The sequence below is a fragment of the Pseudorca crassidens genome, chromosome 18, assembly GCF_039906515.1.
Source record: "Pseudorca crassidens isolate mPseCra1 chromosome 18, mPseCra1.hap1, whole genome shotgun sequence".
In the NCBI taxonomy this organism is placed as follows: domain Eukaryota; kingdom Metazoa; phylum Chordata; class Mammalia; order Artiodactyla; family Delphinidae; genus Pseudorca; species Pseudorca crassidens.
Window position 1 is genome coordinate 16,250,499 of NC_090313.1, and position 18,802 is coordinate 16,269,300.

General features: G+C 40.9%; 1 protein-coding gene across 1 annotated transcript in view; it reads right to left on the bottom strand.

Moving 5' to 3' along the window:
* Positions 1-18,802, bottom strand: part of GPC6 (glypican 6) — a 1,075,997-nt gene that overhangs the window by 112,152 nt on the left and 945,043 nt on the right. The window contains exon 5 of the mRNA XM_067712922.1: positions 2,301-2,431. Within this exon, the coding sequence (XP_067569023.1) occupies positions 2,301-2,431 (131 nt within the window). The remainder of the gene's footprint in view (positions 1-2,300; positions 2,432-18,802) is intronic.

An 18,802-nucleotide genomic window follows, 5' to 3' on the forward strand; every position in this document is an offset into this window, starting at 1 on the left:
GGAAAGAAAGAAAATGGCTTTTCATGCAACTCCCAAATGTGCTATTTCCCCAATAGGTGATAGCACCTTGGAGTATACTTCTTTACACAGGCTAACCCAAGCTCACTAAAACCCGAAACTAGGCCTGTGAAACTCTCAGCCCATCTGTCTCCCAAGGAGAGAGAGAAAGGGGCCCAGGCCAGATTCCTTCTCACCCTACTTTCAGCCCAAAGCTAGTTTGATTCATACTCGGCCAAGGAGACCTAGTCAGATTCCATGGATTTATTCCTGCTCGGCAATTCCTCCCTACCACCTCCTGTCTCCTTCTCTTTGATTATATGTGAAATCTGTTCCACAAAGGATTTTAAACACTGAAGAAAGCTAAACACGTAACTCTTTGCCTGACATATTTCTGTGTGAACGACTTTCAATTAAAATGCAGTCACTCCGTCATCAGGTTGAAAGGACGGATGCCGATTTGGTTAGTGTTTCAGGACAGGGAGACTGGTGGAAAGAACAGAAGGGCACTGTGTAGTCATCAGTGTGGATAAAAGGGGCGATGAAGGAAAAGGCCAGAGACTCACTGCAAACTTCTAAATTTTGCTTAAGGAAGGTCCTATTTATTCTCAGCTGGGTGGGGACAAATAAAAATTGTGCAGGGCCATGTCCTGGCTGCTGTGAAGAGGGCTGCAATGAACATTGGCGTGCATGTGTCTTTGTGAATTACGGTTTTCTCTGGGTATATACCACAGTAGTGGGATTGCTGGGTCATATGGGAATTCTATTTTTAGTTTTTTAAGGAACCTCAATACTGTTCTCCATAGTGGCTGTATCAATTTACATTCTTACCAACAGTGCAAGAGGGTTCCCTTTTCACCACACCCTCTCCAGCGTTTGTTGTTTGTAGATTTTCTGATGATGCCCATTCTAACTGGTGTGAGGTGATACCTCATTGTAGTTTGGATTTGCACTTCTCTAATAATTAGTGATGTTGAGCATCTTTTCATGTGCTTTTTAGCCATCTGTATGTCTTCTTTGGAGAGATGTCTATTTAGATCTTCCACCTATTTTTTGATTGGTTTGTTTTTTGATATTGAGCTGCCTGAGCAGTTTATATATTTGGGAGATTAATCCCTTGTCGGTCACATTGTTTGCAAATATTCTCTCCCACTCTGAGGACATGGAAACAACCTAAATGTCCATTGACAGATGAATGGATGAAGAAGATGTGGTACATATATACAATGGAATATTACGCAGCCATCAAAAAGAATTAAATAATGCCATCTGCAGCAACATGGGTGGACCTAGAGATTGTCATGTTGAGTGAAGTCATCGGACAGAGAAAGACAAACATCATATGATATCACTTATATGTGGAATCTGAAAAAAGGGTACAAATGAACTTACCTACAAAACAGAAACAGAGTCACAGATGTAGAAAACAAACTTATGGTTACCAGGGGGTAAGGGTGGGAGGGATAAATTGGAAACTGGGATGGACATATACACACTACTATGTATAAAATAGATAACTAATAAGAACCTACTGTATAGCATAGGGAACTCTACTCAATACTTGGTAATGGCTTATATGGGAAAATAATTTTAAAAAGAGCGTATATATGTATGTGTATAACTGATTCACTTTGCTGTACACCTGGAACTAGTATAACGTTGCAAATCAACTAGACTCCAATAAAAATTTTGAAAAAATTAAAAAAAATTGTACTTCTGATATTTGTGTTCTGCAGCTGCAAACCCAGAATCCCCGTCTCTTAGGATTTATAAAAATATACTATTTTTCAAAATGTGTGTTCGACTTCATCCAAAGGGGTGTTTTCCTCTGAAGATTCATTAATGAGGGTTCCATTATAGCCTTACAAAAGGAAGTCAGATGGAATGTTTAAAAATTTACAAGCAAACACAGAAAACATGTGCCTGGTCTGTGCAGCTGAAGACGTAATTAGAAGTTCCTAGAGAGTGAGAACAGGGTGAGGGTGTGCAGAAATTTCAACCATCAAAAAGAAAATTCCCCCCAAATGGCTCACAAATGTGAGGGATTAGTCAATATACTTGGGGCTCTCCAACACTTTTTAGCAGCCAATAATTTCTTCATGATTAACTGCAAACTAAAAGCTTCCTTCCTTTCTCAATGCCATTTTGTTAGACAGTTATAATGAAGTAGCAAACTTGTCACGGGAGAGAAAAAGCTCACGGACAAGGTATTAGAATCTATAATCCTGGCCGACATATCCAGTTACTTCAGTTTCAGATTACTGCACTTTCTTTATTAGCAGACAAACGACTAAGGCAAATACCTTTGCAGACACCTGCATGCTGTTCTCTTGCATGTTCATGATGGCTTCAGAGATCTTGACGTCTATTGGGTCCATGACCGACTCAATGTTGAATGGTCCTTCCAGTCGCTCTGCCACCAAGAGCATTGCATCTGTTAAAACACAGGAACGTGATTTATTTGAGAACTGGGAACCCCAGCTTCTAACCTGCGTTTAAACATTTCCCACATGACCGGCTGAAAAATGACCACTCATTCAAATTCTGTATTTGCTTTTATGTAGTTCAAAATGGAATTGATGACTCAGTCTTACAGGAGTATTTTATTTTATTTCATTTGAAGGCTTAAAATTATTTTACATATATAGAACCAGGCCTGAAAATGAGAAAATAAGTTCAAATTAAGAGAGTTGAATATACCTAACTCTTTCAAGTGACGTTAAAGAAAAATCAGGTCAGGTTCAAAAGGGGAGTTAACCTCTTTTATTCTGGAGTATGGAGAAAACTGAGAATATTGAAGACGTGTAAATGTGAGAGTTTGGGGGATTTGCTATCGTCAAGACCCAATTTAAGCATATCTGCGTGTATGAAGCATTTCTGGATTTCCCAAGAAGGACAGACCTGTCCCTGCTTGGTGCTGTCACTCTACCTAGCATGCCCTTCTGTTTGTTTGTTTGTTTTTTACATCTTTATTGGAATATAATTGCTTTACAATGGTGTGTTAGTTTCTGCTTTATAACAAAGTGAATCAGTTATACATATACATATGTTCCCGTATCTCTTCCCTCTTGCGTCTCCCTCCCTCCCACCTTCCCTATCCCACCCCTCCAGGCGGTCACAAACCACTGAGCTGATTTCCCTGTGCTACGCAGCTGCTTCCCACTAGCCTTTCTGTTTTTAACACTTTGACACACTCTGGGAATAGAGAAACTTCTCTTACTTGGTTTTGCATATTCAAGGCTTATTATGGTGCTTATTGCATTGTAAGCTTGCAAGAAATGTCTATGAAATTATATTGAACTGAACTAAAGTACTGCTTGGGAAGCTTTAGTTTTCTGGAGAAGATGCTAATAGTGATATGGAGGCAAGAGCTGTGAATTAGGAGTGAGTTGCCCTGGGTTCCCAACCCTGCCACTAAGCAGCTGGATGGCTGTTGGAAAAATCTCTGAGCTTACTGGGCCAAAGATTAGAGAGGTGCATAAAAGGGACCTGGGATGAAGAGTCTCCCGGTGTCTACGGTGAGTAGCATGCGAGGCAATATGCCCATTCCTCTGCAAACTGGCCCAGTTTTGTTCTTAGCATCCAGGACACAGTTTGGTAACTTGTCTCCACCAGGACTGACAACTAGAACTTTCTGTGATGATGAAAATGTGGCTATTGAAACTTGAAATGTGGCTAATGTGATTGAAGAATTAAATGGTTAACAAAGTAATTTGCCTTTAACTAATCTAAATATAATTAAAAATATCCCCTTGGGACCAGTGGCTACCATATTAGATGGGGCAGCCTAGACTTTTAACATGTAGACGCAATAGCCCTCACTTTTTTTTTTTTTTTCGGGTACGAGGGCCTCTCACTGTTGTGGCCTCTCCCGTTGCGGAGCACAGGCTCTGGACGCGCAGGCTCAGCGGCCATGGTTCACGGGCCCAGCCACTCCGCGGCATGTGGGATCTTCCCGGACCGGGGCACGAACCCATGTCCCCTGCATCGGCAGGCGGACTCTCAACCACTGTGCCACCAGAAAAGCCCAGCCCTCACATAAAGCTCTTGGGAGCCAATCTTAAAACGCTGTCCCTTTTCAAAATAATACATGTTTATTATCAGACACTTAGAAAATACAGAAAAGAAAAATGAAGGAGAGAAATACACCCACAATCCCACTTCCCAGAATAACACTATAAACAGTTTAGTATATGCCCTGTGTTTATTTTTCCTTTGAACATGAATATTTTAAGAATGCAACTGAAAATACACTATACAGCTATCATATACCGTACAATCTGCTTTCTAAATGTAATATATTATTAATGTAACATGCTGTTTATAGCAGCTGCTTTTTAGTATTAGTGCGAGGAAACCAAGTTTTATATTTATTACATACCCTACCATGCTCAACCAAGTGTCACCATCAAAATTTCTTCAGGGTTATAAGTAGTTATGAATTAGGCACGTGAGAAACCTTTCAAGATAGATGAATTTTTATAAGAAGGTGCTGTCTGGGAAGCAGAGTCACATTTTTAAAGAACATCAGGCTTTGTACACATCAGCTTTTATACTATCAACTGGCTTTCCCAGCCAGACCTCATAACGGGGTCTTTGGTCTCCTCCCTATGCAATGAACGAGACTAAAAGCATCCAGGGCAGCACTTGAGCGTCAGGGAGGTCCCGCTATCCCACCCCTATCCCCCGTACTCGGTCCCATATTTTACTTATGGACACGAGTCACATGAAAAACCTAAGTGTGAACAAGGACTCATAAAAAACTCGAACAACAAATTTGCTGATTTTTCCCTTAATGCAGATCTATCTGTGTATGTTACGTCAGGATATTATAACAAAAGTAGTCATTTCTCTGGATCTTAATGACCTAATTATCTGGCAATATGGACAGAGGATGCACCTTGTTTGGTTGTAGTATTTTCATATTAAAGATGTTTTTTCCTTTAAGGTTTTAAAAGGTGGCCTGAGAGCTGTGCTGTTTCTTTTATATCTTTATATCTATGTTGTGTATTTATAAAAAATAATCCCCTTTACTGTTAGACTTTCCAACAGGCTTTTTGATGCAGATTAATTATGATGAATGAGCAAGTTTCTCTAGACGGGTGTATTCTGCTAGAAGAACAAGGAATCTTTGTACAGGAAAAAGAATTGGTCCTATGGAATTATCCAACAAATGCAGTTAAAGGAACTGATAACTATGGGATACTTAATTGTGTGTTTTAGACAAGTATTTGCATAAATCATTATACAAAGAGTACTGGTCTATCACAGTATATTTATCCAACACGAATGGGTTGAGTTATGGTAGTAATAACATTAGCTCTACCGGAAGTCTGTAGGCAGGAGTGCTCTGGGCAAAAAGGACGAGCTTTGGGTTGGATCAGAAGGACTCAGCAGACTGTCACAGTTGGAAATGATGGGGTCTAAAATATCTCTGAGAAGGTTCTCTTCTTTAAATTAAAACAGTCCCTTCTCTACCGGACATTCCAGTAAGTCTGGCAAAAAGCTGTTCGATTCGTATCCCAAAGTCAAGGAACTTCTCTTTGGTGATTTCAATCTTTTGGTTCCCTGTTCCTCTCCCACCACAGAGCTCACCTTTTAGCTTCTGGGGTCTGCAAACTCAGCTCTTCTTTTTTGACTCCAACCATGAAAAGGGTGACCCTCTCCCAAGCAGTTGCCTGCTTGGCCTTGGAAAATGGCCATCCTACTGATGATCCTGTATCTTAAACGTGTAATCAAATGGCCACATTTACTCAAACTGGTTGGCCCTGAATTTCCGTTCTTTATCTCAATTCATTTGCTTTGTTATACAAACTCATTTAAGGTGATACATTTTTAGATGTAGATATATGTCTTTATTTTTCTTTTAATTTAAATCACCAGTCGGAATATGCTACTTTAAGCTATCTGGTTTAATTTTTAAAAAATACACTAAAAAATCACTTTAATAAGTAAAGTTAGAGTCTCCTTTGAAGACTCAAAGGCCAATATAGATCGGCTCAAAACCTCAGAACCATCGTTAAGAGTAGTAATGTGCATGCAGTTAACGATACTGTATTGTATGCTTAAACATTTGTTAAGAGGGTGGATTTCACGTTATGTGTTTTTTACCCCCCCACACACAAAGAATAGTAATGACTCTGTGCTGATCAACTACAGAAGTTCTTATTAATCAATCAAACTACCTGTTGATAAATCATTAACTAGTATAAACGTACCCCAATATATTGAAGCACTATATTGCTTTTATAAAGAAATACATGCATTCTTCTAATTCCTGGAAAAGCTCAGATAAAACTGTGTGGGAAACATTTGGATAGAATCACATGTACGCACTGACTATAGCCATACGCAGGGCTTTGGTTAGAATGAGAGGAAGGCTGGCAGAGGGACGTATACGCAGGGTTTTGGTTAGACTGAGAGGAAGGCTGGCAGAGGGACGTAAATAGTGGTTTTCTGGGCTCATAGTTTTCCAACTCAAAGTTTTTTGTGAAAATAAGTTAATTGATAGAAGGCCAGATAAACCTACACAAATAACTGGTATATCGACGACCATAAGTAGAAAAAAAATACATGTCTTCTTATAACATAACCACCCCTCCCCTCAATCGATTCCCCTGTTCCATTGTTCTAAATGTACGTGACTGGATCCCCCAGGGTCACAAAAAGAAAAGCAGCTTTTCAGAAAATTCCTCTAATATTTTGCATTTCCACTATAAAGGGTCATGCTCACGGCAACTGCCTTTAAGAATCTAGTTTAGACACATTACAAGGTGAGAAAGTGGCAGTGGAAGGCCAGAGTCCTCAGCCCTGGGACTTGGAACAGGCCTGCAAGCGGATGGTGGCTCTTCCTCGGACCCCAGACCCCAGATGGCAAGAGGGTGTGCGTGGTCCATCTGCGTCCACTGAGCAGACAAGCGCATCCCTGCTTGGCCAGTTTGCCTCCCACCTGCTGGGCAAGTCTGTCACCAGTTAAGCTCCCCAGGTGTCAGGAGAACCTTTTCTCTCCTTTAGGGCTGGGGGAAGCCATGCCTCTCCCTCCTTCCAAAGCAAACACAGAATACTTTTAAGACACCAAGGCGGTAGTCAGTAAGTTTCTCTGAAACCAATTAAGTCACAACAACGGCCATAATTTCCTCCAGAGGCTGCCATCCTGCGCTATCTTAATTATCTTCCTGCCATTTACATTTTGAAATATTTGGAACTTTATTTTTAACTGTGCTCTTGGAGCTGTTATCTATTGCCAATTAAACCAGGGCAGTTCTAGAATGTCAGCTAATGATCAGCTGGTCCTTTCTATACACATCTCCTGTGCTGTCCACGTTTTGTTTCTCTTTAAGCAAAGGACTACTGTCTTGCTCAAGCAGTATACATAACTTTTGTTTCTAAATGCAGAATGACATTTGGATGGATTAGAAGTAACTGGTATCTCAGCATGAGGTTCTGATGCACAGAGAGATGGGATGACCCTGTTAGCATACCAGAGACATGTATAGCAGCTCAGCAAGAAGGTGTCCCCTCAAAGCCTGCAGGTAAAGCTACACCTCTGGGTCAAGGCATTCACATCAGCATGCACTTTCTGGTTGGGAGTGAGGAAACCTGACTCTGGTGAGATGGACTCAGGTGCCTGGCTTTCCATTTGGGTTTGTCCACTAAATGCCTGAGAGATAATATGTGTCACTTAATACACAGAGGCCCATTTTCTTCATGTATTTAGTAGAGATTATGACCATCTCTACCTAATCGTGGTACATTAGGAAATCCAATGAGATGGTTCTTGTAAAGTAGTTAGCACAATGGCTGGCATACAACAAAGGTTAGCTACTATAAGGCACTATCTCTGGGCAGGGGAAGCAGAAAGGAGGTGACAAACTGGCAAGATATTTTGGTGGAAGTATTGCCAGCAACTGATGTGAGGAGTAAGGGAGTAGAAGGCACAAGGATGGCTTTAAGATGTATAGCTGGTGTTCTTTTGTATGTTAAATTAATGTTTTGATAATAACTGCTTTTTGATGGATGCGTTCATTACCGAGAGATACAAAACTGTATTATTTTCTCACAATGGGTCCCTTTGCCCATTAAAGATCACTACAAAGTCTTTGACTCACTTCCCATTGAGAGGTGGGGTTTATGTCCCATCCCCTTGAATCTGGGTGGGCTCTGTCACTGCTGTGACTATTAGCATACAGTGGAAGGGATGCTGTCAGTTTCCAGAGCAGGTAGTTAAAGAGACTTCAGCTTCTACTTTCTCTCTTGTGAGACTCTACTCTGAGATCATCATGCTGGGCTGGCCACATACAGGCACTCCAGGGAACAGTCCCCGCTGGGCCCAGATTTCTGGCCACCCTTGCTGTTATAAACAAAATATTTGTGTCCTCACCGTAATTTATGTGTTGAAACCTAATCCCCAAGGTATTTGGAAGTAGGGCCTTTGAGAGGTGATTAGGTCATGAGGGCTGAGTCCTCATGAATGGGATTAGTGCCCTTATCAAAGAGACCCAGAGAGCTCCCTTGTCCTTTCCATCATGTGAGGACACAGTGAGAGGATGGCAATCTGTGGATCAGGAAGCAGGCTTCACCAGACACAGAATCTGCCTTGATCTAGGACTTCCCAGCATTCAGAACTGTGAGAGGTAAATGTTTTCTGTTTAAGCCACTCAGTCTATGATACTTTTGTTTTAGCAGCTCCAATGGACTGAGACGCCTGCCAGGGTGCCAGACGTGTGAGTGAGGCCATTTAGACCAGCCCATCTGCCAGCTGATTACCACCTAGTGACCCCAGTCAACACCACATGGGGCAGAAGAATCAGCCAGCTGAGTCTTCCCAAATTCCTGATCCACTGTACTGTGGTTTACATTACTATGGCTGTTATTTTAAACTGCTAAATTTGGGGATAATTTATTTTGTAGCAATAGAAAACTGGAGCAGCCAAATTACCATATTTACAAAATACTCAGATATTTTTCCTATAATTTATTTGACAGGACTCAAATTATTCAGAACCCTAGTCAATTAATATTTGACAAATTTAACATTATTGACGTAACCCCTGTTTCCAACAACTGTAATCGTCAGGAAAAAATAAAACGTTGCCCTAAAGGGAACATACAAAAAGGACTGTTCTAAGCCTGCACTGTGTTTGGATACAGCGTTACAGTACACCGAATGCACAGCAGCTAGCCTCAGATTCAGATATGTTTCTCCTGGGATGCGAGCACGAGAGAGAGGGAGGTAGAGGGCAGGTCTGGAAGAAGGTAAAGATCTGGACTTTTCTCTAAGTACTTGACTTTATGAAGAGCAAAATCTCTGACACAAAAAACCAGACGTTCTCTCTGATCTCTGGATGGCACTGGATTGAAACTATCTTGCTGCAGGGATTCCCGAAGGTTTTGTTCCTCTAGGATATAAATATTAAGTAGGATTTCATATGATTAGATATATCTTCTAAATTTATTTTTTGAAAAAAGGAGATGTAAAATCAGAAATGACATGGTTGAATACTATCGATTTTAACCTGGAAGAGAATGATTTTCAAAATGTTTTTTAGGGGAGGCAAGAAGAGAAACACTTTAAAAAAAAATGAGATATTATTGGGGCTTCCCTGGTAGCGCAGTGGTTGAGAGTCCGCCTGCCGATGCAGGGGACACGGGTTCGTGCCCCTGTCCGGGAAGATCCCACATGCCGCAGAGCGGCTGGGCCCGTGAGCCATGGCCGCTGAGCCTGCGCGTCCGGAGCCTGTGCTCCGCAACGGGAGAGACCACAACAGTGAGAGGCCCACGTACCGCAAAAAAAAAAAAAAAAAAAGAGAGAGATATTATTAATCTTCTTTGTAAGTAACAATAGAGTAGAAATAACTTTGGAAATTCAACTGCGGATTGAGGGTGGGGTGAATGGATTGAGGTGGTCAAAAGGTACAAACTTCCAGTGATATGAATGAGTCCCGGGGATGTGTTGTACAGCCTGGTGACTATACTTAACAAAATTGTATTGAATACTTGGAAGTTGCTAAGAAAGTAAATCTTAAAAGTTCTCGCCACATCTAAACACACACACAGATGCTAACTGTGTGAAGTGATGGATGTGTTAACTAACTTTGTTGTGATAATTATTTTGCTACATATCCATGTATTAAATCACTATGTTGTACACCTTAAACTTATGCAATGTTATATGTCAATTACATCATGATAAAGCTAGAAAAAAATGAAAATTCAATTGAAATAAACTCAACTTAACCTAACGAATATTTGTTATGTGCCAAAGAGTGTCACTGCGTCACTACGTATTTGTGGGCGGTGTCGGCACAGAAGCAGTCCACGGCTGCCAACTTCATGACGTTTAGAATCTTTTTGAACTGACAAAGATGAAATACATGAATATTAAAAAAAGTTTTTTCTTTCTTTGAGGGAAGTTTGAATTAAGATAATAACATGTGCTTTCAGAGTTCTCATTAAGTCTTTTAAATTTGTCCTAATAATCTACTCTTTGAAAAATGAAATCTATAAGCACAATCTAGTTGCTTGTTTTATCATAAGTCCATAGTGCCCACTTTGCTTTCCTTTAGAAGCAATGCTTACTCGTTCTTAAACCTGCAGCACCGTTGTTTTAGCTTAACCAAGATATTTTTCCCACAGAGAAGCAGACAAAAGCATTAAAAAAAAAAATCAAGCAATTTAAAAAGCACCGTGGTAAATTCATTCACTGGCACCCAGTTACCCATCAATACTACTCCTACTACTACTAGAAATCCTGCTTCAGTGTTTATATGCAGGCTCTTTTATGAGCCTATCATGACCTGGAAGTATTAGAAGGCTCTGCTTTGCACTGTAGCTTTCTGGTGATGGGCACACGGAGTATACATGACCTTTGCTTTCATTCAAATCAATTAATTAAAATGCTCGTGAGATCTTGGACAGGACCGAGTTTCAGGAGAGGCCTGGAAAGACAGCCCAGCTAGGGGGACTGAGGGATACGCTACAGCAGCAGGCAGATGGGACCTGAATAACCAGGAGAAAGTATAGCCCTGAGAGTAGAGAATCTGAACTTCCCTAGTCAGAAGGTCCACACCCTTTTTAGAGTCTCTTTTGTTTTTTCTTATTAATGACGATTTCAATTAAAAAAATTTACAGCCCCGTAGGTCTATAACTGATGTAACACAAACTGCACATATTAAAGTGTGCAATTTAATACATTTTAACAAATGTCTTCCTCCCTGAAACCACCAAAATGACAGAGTTTAAAAAATTTGTTTTGTTTTTTATTTTTAAGGCAATTCTACAGTGAAGACATTTTCACTTGTAGAATTTTGATTCATAAGAACAGCCGAACAGGCAGAATATGTATCTCTCTCCGGACTATATTTCTTATTCTTCACACTAATCACTGTCCGCACGTCTGGCTTTGCTGCTCTGTAATCTCTTTCCTGACGTTGCCAGCAGAGCTGTCTTTTAAAAATGCAAATCTGATGAGGTCACCGTCTTGCTCTAAAGGTTGCCAGTGCCTTCAGGGTAAAGTGTGAACCTCTTAGCCCGGCATAAGAAAGGCCTTTCATAAGCTGGTCTCTGCCCCCTTGGCAGCTCCGCCCATGACCACCCCTGGTAACCCCCACTGAGTGCCATCAGAACTCTTTGGATGACACTGAAGTTGTCACCGAGATCCCACACGTACCCAATCCGACATGAAATCAATGACACACAAGTTGCTCTAAACACAGCCTGTTCTCATTTTACCTGCCCAAGAACTTCCAAAGGTTCAAGTTTAAAAAGAGACTCATAATCAGACTCCACCCCCCCTTCTAATTCATTTCTCACTACTCAACATGTCCTGTGGTTTCCTGCTATTACAAATAACGTCACAGTGAATATCCTTGTACATAATTCATTTAGCATGCGTGCAGAGAAATTTGTTGGATAAAATCTTACAAGTCAAACTCCTGGGTCAAAGATATGGGTGTTTAAAATGTTGATGGTTACCGCTGAAGCTTTCCCTGTAAAGGCTGTACCTGTTTACATTCCCAAGAGCAATACATGACTGCGTCTGGCTCTCTAAGGCTCAAACTTTTAGATGGCGTTAAGATCAAATGCTTGGATCCTTGCCAATCTGATAGGGTAAGAAATTGCATCCCAGTGTGGTTTTAACTTGAATTTCCCTCATTATAAGTAAGGTTGAACATCCTTTAATATGTTTAAAAGGCATTACAATTGCTTTTTCTCTTCATTTTCTTTGGTCACTTATTTTTCTGTTGGATTATCGTTTCATATTGATATAAAGAAATTTCTTTACAAAAAAAATACATTAAAGATACCAGCCCTTGGGTGACATGAATTACCATGTTCCCCCAAGTTGCTGTTTATCTTTTCACTTTGTTCATGGTAGTTTTTGCTATGCAGAAATTTTAAACTTTTTATAGTCAAATTTACCAATCATTTGTTTAAATTTTTTTGATCTTGCATCATATTTGTATAGGCTTTCTCCTTTCCACCTCTGTGACCTAATCTATTATCAAGCATATTATCGCTCACTAGCTTCCCTGTGTTCCTTGAATACAGGCCAGACCCTCTCCTGCCCCAGGGCCTTTGTACCTACTGTTTATTCCTCAGCCTCTTATTTTCTTTAGGTCTCTACCCAACTGATACTTCTCAGAAAGACCTTCTCTAACTACCTTATCAACTCCCAGTCACTCTTATCCGATTGCTTTGTTCTTCATAGCACTTAATATTTGCTGAATTATTTATTTATTTATTTATTTTCTTTTTGCAGTACGCGGGCCTCTCACTGTTGTGGTCTCTCCCGTTGCGGAGCACAGGCTCCGGACGCGCAGGCTCAGCGGCCACGGCTCACAGGCCTAGCCGCTCTGCGGCATGTGGGATCTTCCCAGACCGGGGCACGAACCCATGTCCCCTGCATCGGCAGGCGGACTCCCAACCACTGCGCCACCAGGGAAGCCCTGCTGAATTATTTTATGTATATTTGCTGTTGTTCCTCTTTTCCCCACTGTTATGTAATCCTCAAGAGGGCAGGAACTTCCTTTTTCTTGTTCACTTCTGTAGTCTCATCCCCTGGAACAATACTCAGACCCTAAGAGTTGTTAAATGAACATTTGTTAAATGAATTATTGGAACAAATTTTAAAAATCTTCCTATATTTTCTTCTATAACTTAGTGAGAACTAATTTTCTCCCCCTCCCGCAGCCCTAAAACTCCCCCTCTTTACTCCCCTGCCCCACACACACCATCAAAAACGCCCGCAAAACTTTATTAGTGCTGGCCAATAGGCCCTTGATGGCTTTCGATGTGTTATAAGGTAGATGAAGAGTTTCTGTGGGAATTTAGAATCTTACTGTACTTTTTTATTACGTAGAAATAACTTTTTAGAGCTTTTCTCTTGAAATTGAAAAGTATGGCTGGTTTTCTTTCTGTCAGAGGTCATTTCTAGGTTAATCTAAAAAAAAAAAGTCAACATTTTTGGTTTTTCTAAACAAGGTAATTCCTGCTGTTTCTCAAGACTCCACGTTTACCATTAACTTTGAAAACAATCTCTGGGATGAATGTCATTTTTGTTTCTTCCCTGTAATTTGTCCACATTCATTAAACATCAAATTGATGATCATTTTTTTCCTATCTTACCAACCCCGTATGGCATTTAAGTACTTAAAAAAATACCTTTAAAATATCAGACCATGGCAGGGGTGAGATCTAGCTAAAGAAATCATAGTACCACAGAGTGAGGTAAATAATAGAAAATGGAAGTGAACCAATTAAATGCCATTTAAAACAGTGAACGGATACCTTAGTGAAAAATAAGACAGGGACAGCCACCCAGAATAAGTCCAGTAACTAAAGAGCTAAATCCAAATAAAAGAGAATTTAATGAAAATAACTGTTTACTTTGAAACCAAATCCAGGAAGAGGAGGAGAGAACAAATATACAAACTAATTTAATTCTGAAACCAGTGCAAACAAAGAGGCTTATTTTGCTTCCACGCTGTAAGAGAAAATGCAAATTGTGGGAGAAAAAGAATTCACTAGTATTCCTAGCACAGTACAGAAATTAGAATCTACAGGACTCATTTTCAGATGGTTTCTTTTTAGTAGAATAATGCATTGCATTTCATAAAAATATAATATATTCACATAAGCATCGTCTCACTGCTATGTTATATCTTTGAGATGTCTGGTTACATCACAAGCCAGAAAGAGTGGGCCTTGTAAACCATGAATTTGATGGACATCAAAGTGTATACTACCAACCATAACCCTTTATTTAAATTTTTATTGCTGATTCTTCATATGAATAATTTTTTATGTCATTTGTAGCTAGGAATGTTCAAATAATTCACAACAACCAATTAGTCTTCACCTTGATGATGAGTCACAGAATTTAAGAGGTAAGGAGTTCCTAAAGATCTCTCTGAGGGAAGAAGTACATCTTTATCTTTATATCCCTAAGGTCTTCTACAGGGTTTTGGAATCTAGTGGGTTGATTTGGACCAACCAGTGTACTTTTTAGGAAACTAGACCCAAAGAAGGAAAGCAAATCATTCAATGTAAACAGCAGCCATTGAACCCAAAATCTTCGTCCTCTCTCACTCCATCTATTACACAAGCATTGATATTGCTCAGATAGTATCAATGTGTTTACCCAATATATTACTTACTTATTAAATTCCAAGCGCTCCACCACTTTTTTTTTTTTTTTTTTTGCGGTACGCGGGCCTCTCACTGTTGTGGCCTCTCCCGTTGCGGAGCACAGGCTCCGGACACGCAGGCTCAGTGGCCATGGCTCATGGGCCCAGCCGCTCCGCGGCATGTGGGAGCTTCTCGGACCGGGGCCCGAACCCGCATCCCCTGCATCGGCAGGCGGACTCTCAACCACTGCGTCACCAGGGAAGCCCTCCACCACTTTCAAAGAGAATATTAAAAGAGAAAACCTAGATGATAAAGATAACGCATTTTGGTCCTATCTAAGATTTTTCTTATTCCTTCTTTGCTGCAATTGCCCTTCTGCCTAAACCTCCCTTAGAGACCCTGTTCTTTCAAAGTGGGTACCATGATCCTGAATTGTCCTTGACAAGCTTATAAAAGCACACACATTCCTCCTTACTCTTTATTAACCTGCACATCACACTTGAGCTACTTTGAATCCCTCACCAGCATGGATGGTCTTCTCGGTCTCCCTGAGAGGCAGTGTGGAGGCGAGGCGTGGTCATGAGCTGTGTGCCATGCATGGGAGTCTAGTGACCCCAGTCACAGGCTCTGTGATCTGGGGTAATTTATTTAACCTCTGTCATCCTTAGTGTCCTCTGTTATTACGGGGGCTCTTCCTACATCACTGTGGGCATTAAATGCAATACTAGGCACATAGCACAGCAAATGCTTATTATTATATTAATATTATTCTATCTTTATGGAGAGGAAGGTTCCTTTCACTTCTCAACAAAGTTAATACTGAAGGTTTGAGTTCACCATCATCCATGAAGTTGTAAACTTTCACTGAAAGAGTATAATATTTGAAAACATACACGCACCCCAATGCTCATAGCAGCACTATTTACAACAGCCAGCACAAGGTAGCAACCTAAATGTCCATCGACGGATGGATAAAGAAGATGTAGTACATCTATACAATGGAATACTACTCAGCCATAAAAAAGAATGAAATAATGCCATTTGCAGCCACATGGATGGACCTAGAGATTATCATACTAAGTGAAGTAAGTCAGACAGAGAAAGACAGATATCATATGATATTGCTTATATGTGGAATATTTAAAAAAATGATACAAATGAATGTATTTACAAAACAGAAACAGATTCATAGACATGGAAAACAAACTTATGGTTATCAAAGGGGAAAGGGTTGGGGAGGGATACATTAGGAGTTTGGGATTAACAGGTACACACTGCTATATATAAAGTAGATAAACATGAGTTGTTTGTGTAATTTGGAGATTAATCCTTTGTCTATTGTTTCAATTGCAAATATTTTCTCCCATTCTGAGGGTTGTCTTTTTGTCTTGTTTATGGTTTCCTTTGCTGTGCAAAAGCTTTGAAGTTTAATTAGGTCCCATTTGTTTATTTTTGTTTTTATTTCCATTACTCTGGGAGGTGGGTCAAAAAAGATCACGCTGTGGTTTATGTCAAAGAGTGTTTTTCCTATGTTTTCCTCTAAGAGTTTTATAGTGTCTGGTCTTACATTTAGGTCTTTAATTCATTTGGAGTTTATTTTTGTGTATGGTGTTAGATAGTGTTCCAATTTCATTCTTTTACATGTAGCTGTCCAGTTTTCCCAGCACCACTTATTGAAGAGGCTGTCTTTTCTCCATTGTAGGTTCTTGCCTCCTTTTTCGTAAATTAGGTGACCATATGTGTGTGGGTTTACCTCTGGGATTTCTATCCTGTACCATTGATCTATATTTCTGTTTTTGTGCCAATATCATACTGTCTTGATTACTGTAGCTTTGCAGTATAGTTTGAAGTCAGGGAGCCTGATTCCTCCAGCTCCGTTTTTCTTTCTCAAGCTTGCTTATGGTACTGATGAACCTAGTGGCAGGGCAGGAATAAAGACATAGACATAGAGAATGGACTTGAGGACATGGCAGGGAGGGGGAAGCTGGGGCAAAGTGAGAGTAGCATTGACATATATACACTACCAAATGTAAAATAGTTAGCTAGTGGGAAGCAGCAGCATAGCACAGGGAGATCAGCTCGGTGCTTTGCGATGACCTAGAGGGGTGGGATAGGGAGGGTGGGAGGGAGGCGCAAGAGGCAGGGGGTATGGGGATATATGTATGCATATGGCTGATTCACTTTTTGTACAACAGAAACTAACACAGTATTGTGAAGCAATTATACTCCAATAAAGATCTATTATAAAAAAATAAAATAAACAATAAGGACGTACTATAGAGCACAGGTAACTATATTTAATATCTTGTAATAACCTATAATGGAAAAGAGCCTGAAAAAGAATATATCTATAACTGAATGACTTTGCTGTACACCTGAAACTAACACAACATTGTAAATCAAGTATACATCAATAAAAAAATAAGATTAACTAAAAGGAGGACAATATCTAGTCCGACCTTTTTATTTTACTGAGAAGGTCACCGAGTTTCTGCGCTATGAGGGGTCTAGGAATTTGGCAGGACACAGATGGCAGGGCTGTGACCATTGCCTGGTTCTCTGTCTTTCAACCAGCTTTCTTTTGACTCCATCATACTGCCTCCTTCTTGACAATCAACCAATGTATCATTAAGAAACAGGACCAGTTAAAACATTTCAGGTGTCAACGAACTAAAAAGGACCAAACTTTTTGCCAGCATATTGCAGTTAAAGCAATTCTCCTATTTCTCCCTCCTTTGCTCTAAAAGTTAATAAAGCAAATCACCCCAGAGACAATTTGTTCCTGTAGTACAAGGCCTCGCAACCTACGTGGAATGAATCACAAACTTCTCCCAGAACCAATAAAAAATAAATAAATGAAAAGTCAGGTGTGTTGTCAGAATTCCCTGCTGGGTCCGCACACAGTGATTAGTGGGCAATTCAGCAAGCAATGCGAGCCCTTTTCTCCTCCTCGTCTGTGTGCTGGTATTATTAAAAAATATATATTTGTTATTATTTTGTTGCTCAGTGCCATGTGAACCAAAAGGAAAATGAAAAAAAGAGCAGTGTGTTCTGTATCATGGGTCGCTGGACCCAAAGGAAAAAAGCTGGATTGTTGAAAAAAGAAAAAAACCTCATTTTACAAGGTGATGAGTTCATCTTTGACACATCATATGAAAAGGTAGGATAACTTTTGTTATTTCCTTTGTCTGTACATCTTGCTTACAGTTATCTTCAAAATATACTCCATGGTGAAGATAAAGATCACGTGCCAACTAAGGAGGGAGGAAAAGGGGGGGAAGAGCAGAAGAGGGGAGGGAGGGAGGGAGGGCGAGAGGGAGAGAGGACATATTACCTTACAGAGAGGGAGTGAGCACTTAGCATTTCAACGGGCCGGGCCTGGTACTGTTCTCACAACATTTGGGCCTAGAGATTCATTTGACTTTTTATTTATTTATTTATTGCGGTACGCGGGCCTCTCATTGTTGTGGCCTCTCCCGTTGCGGAGCACAGGCTCCGGACGCGCAGGCTCAGTGGCCATGGCTCACGGGCCCAGCCGCTCCGCGGCATGTGGGATCCTCCCCGACCGGGGCACGAACCCGCGTCCCCTGCATCGGCAGGCGGACTCTCAACCACTGTGCCACCAGGGAAGCCCTCATTTGATTTTTATGGCCTACAACAGTGGGAACTAAATTAAGGCTGTGGACCAAGATGCTAGAGGTAGAAGAGCCTGCCCAGGGTCTCAGCTTGTGGATAGGTAAGGCAGGTCCTGTTTGGAGTAAGGTCATAACTAACATCTGTGAATCCCTTGAATTTGTCAATCTAGCCAAGGGCAGCTGCTTGAGTCTCGGGTCGGTGGCCTGAGCATGTGTGTGAGGCTAACAGGAAGGACGGGGGAGAATCACTGTCCGCTCCAGGGCATCAGAGCTGCATTCCTCTGGCCTTGCTCCTTCACGAGGCTACTTCAAACAAACAAGTGACCTTGGGAACTTCAGGCAGCGGCCCTCATATTGCAAGCTGTGGGCCCACAGTTTCTCTTCCTGAGCCTTCTCTTAGTGTTTAGGCCTTTCCAGAACTTACCATTAAAAGTAATCTTGTTGGGCTTCCCTGGTGGCACAGTGGTTGAGAGTCCGCCTGCCGATGCAGGGGACACAGGTTCGTGTCCCGGTCCGGGAAGATCCCACATGCCGCGGAGCGG